The sequence below is a fragment of the Copadichromis virginalis genome, linkage group LG6 (assembly GCF_057382275.1).
Source record: "Copadichromis virginalis isolate Kocher_CV1m ecotype Utaka linkage group LG6, C_Virginalis_male_GT1.1, whole genome shotgun sequence".
In the NCBI taxonomy this organism is placed as follows: Eukaryota; Metazoa; Chordata; class Actinopteri; order Cichliformes; family Cichlidae; genus Copadichromis; species Copadichromis virginalis.
The window spans coordinates 15782182-15788568 of record NC_140623.1 but is presented as its reverse complement, the minus strand read 5'-3'; the positions used below and the strand labels follow the sequence as shown (position 1 = coordinate 15788568).

The 6387-nt window shown below is 41.8% G+C and overlaps 1 protein-coding gene across 1 annotated transcript; it reads right to left on the bottom strand.

The window, feature by feature from the left end:
* Positions 1 to 390: 390 nt before the first annotated feature.
* cyp4v2a (cytochrome P450, family 4, subfamily V, member 2a) lies at positions 391 to 6387 on the bottom strand. The gene is made up of 11 exons (XM_085458918.1): positions 6114 to 6387; positions 5899 to 6011; positions 5227 to 5312; positions 4854 to 5044; positions 4244 to 4313; positions 4035 to 4161; positions 3759 to 3932; positions 3454 to 3556; positions 1983 to 2117; positions 1617 to 1796; positions 391 to 1515 (listed from the first exon to the last, which is right to left on the bottom strand). Exons 1-11 carry the CDS (start codon positions 6304 to 6306, stop codon positions 1337 to 1339), a joined length of 1551 nt encoding a protein of 516 aa, XP_085315044.1. The 5' UTR covers positions 6307 to 6387; the 3' UTR covers positions 391 to 1336.

The window sequence follows — 6387 nt, the reverse complement described above, 5'->3', positions numbered from 1 at the left end:
CCAAGGCTAACTTTCTCTTTGACCACAGCAAACACTTTCCTGATTAGGTTTACGGACTCGTTATGAATTCACTATGATCTTCATTTTGTACATTTATGGTCACATCAGTGTCCACAAGAACAATACATAAAGGTATACTTTGGAGCAGGCCAGCCTTGTGATCGAGCAGAACTATGATCAAACAGAATATCTCAGTTCCACAGTCCACGCTTCCATGACGGTGGCTGTGTCGGCCGTTTCCATGAAGTCTACAGCCTCAGCTTGACTCGAGGCTACAGACTTGGCTGCACGAATGTGGCTTGTGAGCTGATGGATGATGTGGAAATTGACCGTTTCATATGTGCATCTCTCATATGTCCAAATCTTTGAAATGATCCCAGAAAAACACAGTTTAAGCAACACTTTTTATTGGAGAAAGAATAGTAGGTTTTTGGTAAGTAAAGAAAATGAAAGCTACACATAAAGACAGCAACTATTTTTTTTAAAGGGGGGTCAATCCACAGAAAACACAATGGCTAAAGGTTAAAAATTACTATAGCACTTGAAACACTGCACAGTCAAAAGACAGATCTTGTTTGTACTGTAAGTGTAATTAATATCTTAAAGTGTGATTCAGGACTTCATTACAAGCTGATACCACAAAATATATATACATATATGTGTGTGCATGTACATAAGTTCCGTTTTTAATCCTCCATACTGTTTATCTACGTTACACAGCCACATACAAAATAACAGAAATGTGTCATACATGGGTATAAACTCGTGCAGAGTGCATAGTGGATGTGAATCATCCATCCGTCCATTCTCGTACACTTATCCAACTCAGGGTGCAGGGCGGCTGGAGCCTATCCCAGCTGGGAATCAAGATGAATGCTTTCATTTTTTCGTAAAATGGGTGTAACCTAGAAAATAATTATCTGTGACTGACTCCAGTTAAGTAGCTGTTTATCTCATTTTCCACAATTAATCAGTCGCGTGTTTTGAAATCGTCGGTTCATTTTTATTAATGTAACTCACAATATGGTGTAAATCTATACTGTAAATCTTATAGTTTGGAAAACTCTTTCTTTATATTTTGCTTTCGAGGATTTTTTAAGCCTCTTCACACTGACCTGTGAATCATTCAGCTCAAAGATGGACCAGTGCTGTGTCTACACACAACACAGCAAACAGCATTTCAGGATTCCTTTGTCATCTGTATTTATGAATATTTATCATTATGAAAATAGGAATTTCCTAAAATTACTAAAATATTTTTTAAAAATGTCACATTGTTATGTGTCATTAGATAAAAACCATGCAGAGAAAATTCCCCAGGATGCTGCATCAGGTGTTAGTTTGATGACGTTTGAGGCGTCTTCTTTTCTAATTTGATCACGATGCCCTTCTCTGGTCGTAGGATGAGCTCTCCAACCGGGCGGAGGTCTTCGCGTTTCTGACAGGCTTCGACTGTGAAGTTCCGCAAAATAGCCGCCAGCACCACCTTTTCTTCCATGAGTGCGAAACGCTGGCCTAAAGAAAATGACAGTAAAACAAACGAAGACGTGACGCACCTATTTGGAAACCTCACACAGCGAAGCGCGTATGGAGACTATAAATTTAAAAGTCCTTACCTATACAGTTGCGGAGTCCAGCTGAGAAGGGGACGTATGCATAGGCAGGCCTTCCCACCGAATTCTCCGGCAGAAAACGCTCAGGCCTGAACTCTTCGGGCTCGGGGAAGTACCGTGGATCACGGTGAAGAGAGTAGGTGATTATGATCGCGTTTGCGCCTTTAGGAACCTTGAAACCGTCTAAAAGTACGAAGAAAGTATGACACCAAAAACAGGCAAAACCGATTACTCAGATGCATCTGTTACGTGGCCACGACAACAGAGGAAGACTGGCTTCCCTTTTTGTGAAGAGGTATCAGCACCGTCTTGTGTTTGGGATCAATGAGCCATTTGTTTCAGGTGCCAACGATCTAATCTTTAACTCACTGATATAGCAGTCTTCACCGAGGCTACGAGCAAAGAAAGGCACAGAGGGAAACAGCCTCAGAGCCTCCTTGATCACACACTCCAGGTACTTGAGCTTCTTCAGGTCCTCAGTGCTGGTGGGCCGGGAAGATGTACCTTTGAACATTAAACAGCACCACAGCACAGATTAGACATACAGTGATACTTAACCTGCCTCAGTAGGTAAAAGTGCAACAGTACATCCTAAAATTCACCTGTAAATAGGACAGCACTCAAGATCTGTAACTCTCTATAGAGCAATAATTGTTATCAACCTTGTGACTGTAAATCAACAATCATTAACATAACAAATTAATTATATAACCAGGTGTGGTAAGGTAATCTAATAGCTCAGACACAACAGGATAAAAATAGGATAGTAACCTCTTTGCAAATATGGTGAGGTTACAAGGATTTTGGTAACTTTTTGCACTTTTAACAACCAATTGCACGTACTTGCAGTGGCCAGCTATCTCAGAACAACCACTTTTGATTCCAAGTCATTGCACAGGTCACATGGTGGGAGTCGACCTGTCTCCAAATAACTGTGATCCGAATCAGCCCATATGGGCTGGTGAAGGTTTGCAGACATTTGTGGCCAAATTTATAAATGCAGACAGATCACGAGGACATTGCAATCAATCTGGATCAGTCAGTGCAACTCATCTGCGGTGCAACTCTTTGCAATCGGTGATTTCACTCAACTGGATACCAGTTGTTTGCGTTCTTGTTATAGTCCTATATAAAAAGCTGCATCTATGTCGGTAGTTAAATCGGAATTTTTAAATTCTTTTTTAGATCTATGCAGTTCTTTCTGTAATCTGAATATAAGTGGTTGATGTCAGTTTCTGTTTAATATTAATTTCTGTGTATGTACATTTGGGTGATTCACTGCAGTAAATTGCTGTACTATCATAAACACATTGAAAGTTATCGCTAACTTGCCCCCATTCAATCACAATCACAGTGATAGCAGACTGACTCCATGTTATTGCTGTTTTATCACCATCTTAATGCACCGCAGTCAACCTGAAGACAGCAACTGACCCTGGTCCCCGTCTTCAAAGCAACCATTTCAAAGACAAAAAGGTTATAAGTTCACTGCACATGGCTACAAAAGTCATGCCACGGTCTCCAATCACTGCTTCCCCAGGTGTGGCTGTAGCATAGGGTTTACATTGGAAATATAAGTGATGACCATATGGCAAAATTATCCTTCTCTACTTGTGGACAAATTAGCCTGGTTGCCTATGGTTACAAGGCCATCGGTAAAGAAAGTTATTATGCTGCACTTTTTGTCTGTGTATTCTGGCGGGTATGTTCACAGCTCTTATCCCTGAAAAAGCTCCCCGTGCCTTACAAAGAACAAATGAGTTTGAACAAAGATGAGTCAAAAAGCCCTCAGGCAGGAACAAAACAACACCATTAAAGTGGTAGAGCCTGTTATTATTACCGAACACCTCCTGTAGCTCTTGTTGAACTTTCTTGTGCACCTCAGGGTGCGAGCCCAGCAGGTGGAGAGCCCAATTCATAGCGGCGGCTGTAGTATCATGGCCCTGCAAATAAAGAGAGTTAATTAGAGACTTTTTTAAAGACCCTTTATTGAAACAGGATATGTGGATTATTCTCCCAGAAGAGGCTCACATCATTATCTCAGAAAGTAAATCCTTTATTGGCACAAAGTGCAGTTTTTTGGGTAATATAAATGTATTAATAAGAGCAGCCTTAAGTATTCCTTTTCATTGCTTAACCACCAACCCGAAACATAAAGGTGTCCACTTCCTCCTGGATGTCCTCATGGCTCATCTTGCTGCCGTCTTCATAGGTGGTGCTCAGGAGCATGTCCAGAAATGCCCGTCGTTTCCTCTTGCCTTGGTCGTTTTCGCTGACTGACTCGTTGCAGGACATGTTCTCAGCTCTTTCATGGATCACCTGAAAATAAATGGGAAGAGAAGAAGAGATGCTTCTTCTGAACAATTTCATGATTTCTGCATGATCGCGCAACGTGGAAAAGCGACCCGCTCCGTTACTCACTTTGTAGGTAAAGGAGTGGAGGACCTTGAGTGTTTTGTCGTGGTCGCGGCCTTCACTAAAGTAAGTGTAAATGAAGTCAGGCCATAACCAAGGTGACCGCTGTCTGCGACTGACAATGTCGCTCATTCTGAGAATAAAGAGAAAGACAGCAGATTAGATCTTTTTCTTCTACTATAATTTGCATTAGAATGATAAAAGCAGTAACTCACCTGTACACGCTCCTAACATACTCCGAATCAGAGTTACTCTGTGCATAAATTTTCTTTCCCATTGCAGTTTCTGTCAAGAAATTAAGGGTATATAAATATAAAACGCCCTTTTTCTAATTATTTATTTTGTATACCTGCATTTGTTAAGCACAAAAAGGGTCAAAGGTTTATCCAACTCAAAGGGTTGACAACTTAAAGGAAAAACCTTTACAGTTCAACCCCTACAGTAAAGGGATCTGGTGTCTCCGTTATGTCGTTGCAGATATTTCACTGGATTGGATTCGCCTTCCACCTTATAGAGAAAAATGAATCTAGAGTTGTTCTGGGAGATCACCGTCATCATTTGACGACTGGACTCGTCTCTTCCAGAATGACATAATGCATGAGGGCTCAAAAAATGCGACCGAGACCCACTCATCATTTCAACCCAATTAGACTGCATGAGTGGATGAATGGTCTCACTGCTAATCCCTACCATTACCAATTCTAATGAGAGAATATGTTTTGGAAGGAGAAACCATGCCATGCTGAATCTGCTCTGTTCTGGATGCGTATCACCTTAACGCAGGGTTTTCCTTTAAGTTGTCCCAGATTTGCACATTCTGCTTACCGCAGATAATGTCGAGAGCACAGAGGGTGATGAGACTGAAGCAGTTGAATGGACCCTTCCCTGCGTGGTTTTCCAACTTCTCCACCAGAATCTCAGCCTGCTCGTTCATCACTTCCAAGAAGTCCTCCAGGATGGAGAAGTGAAAGGTGGGCGTCAGCATCTTCCTCCGCTGACGCCACTTGGTCCCAGTGCTGATCAAAGATAAGAAGGCGTTATGCACTTTATATTATTTCATTTGCAATAATAATGCTGTAGATAGGAGCTTCTTTTTGTTTTGTGCATAGTCTTAGCTCAAGTTTTGATATATGAACGATCTAAATCTTTTGATCTTTCCTGATGGACAGATGGGATGTTTGCTATGCCACAGTTATACCTAGTAAGCAGACCAGTTCCCAGCCAAGGATGCAGAAACTTGTATGCAAAAGCTTTCTCCATGTGAATGCTGTTAGCCAGAACCGGCTTAAAGAAAAAGTAGACAGAAACATGTCATGAGTAATATTTGAGGCAAAAAGTTGTTTACTTAAAGAAATCTTCAGTGCACAATCGAGCATGCTATGTTCCAACAGTCCCTGTCGTCACAGGGGGAAAGAAATGATTCACTCAGACTGACCCTGCAAGCATCCACCTTAGTCCATTATCTTATCTAGATGTATGATGAAAACAAGTTACACATACAGTTTAGGTGGGACATATTGTAACTTCTTTAAGGAACATGAGGAATTTGTGCTAAGAGGAGTAACTGGCTTCAGCTTAATGTTTGAGTGGTGGGTGGCAGGAATTCTGTATCCTGCACTGTATAAAAGTGCAAAGACATCCTAAGATGTCATCACAGACTGCTTAGCTGATCTCAAAGACTTCAACGGGATCTCATCCAATCCATCTGTAACGACAGTGCAGCTTCCACTTCAGTGACATGTGTGGTTTGTTTACCTGCTTCGCTGAACGGGGATGGAAATTGTCCATAGGCTTACTCATCACAGGCATATTTACAGTATAAGACGTGCTGCATCCACTCTGTATTTTGGATAGGTGTCAGTCCGCTTACCTCAACCGTCTCAGCGTGATACAGAACCACAAAGGGGACCGGCCCGACCCAGAGTTTAAACAGCGGCTTATCTCGGAACTCCCAGGTAAAATCCTGAATTTGACGAAAGAAGTCTTAAAGAGAAAAATAAAGATGTTGGGTACAAAAATCACGAGAAACTCAATGTGCTTCATCACTTTGAGTACTTTAAATGAACACGTTGCTTGCTTGCTTACCGCCCGCATTGTTTTTGAACAGCAGAGCATTCCCAATGAAGGGGTAAGTGGTTCCCAGCTCAGGGATCGGCTTCATCTCAAACCATTTGTGCAGGTAATCGCTCAGCAGCTTGTAGGTTAAGTAGGTCAGAAAAGCAACAAAGATGCTAACTCCGAGTAAAGTTGTGCTGTAACTGCCAATTAAAACTGCCATTTTTCATGCCGTGTGTGTGCTCAGCCTGTGTGTGCTGAAATGTCGGTGCCAGGCTGTCCTTAAAAGCTCTGTGACATGTTT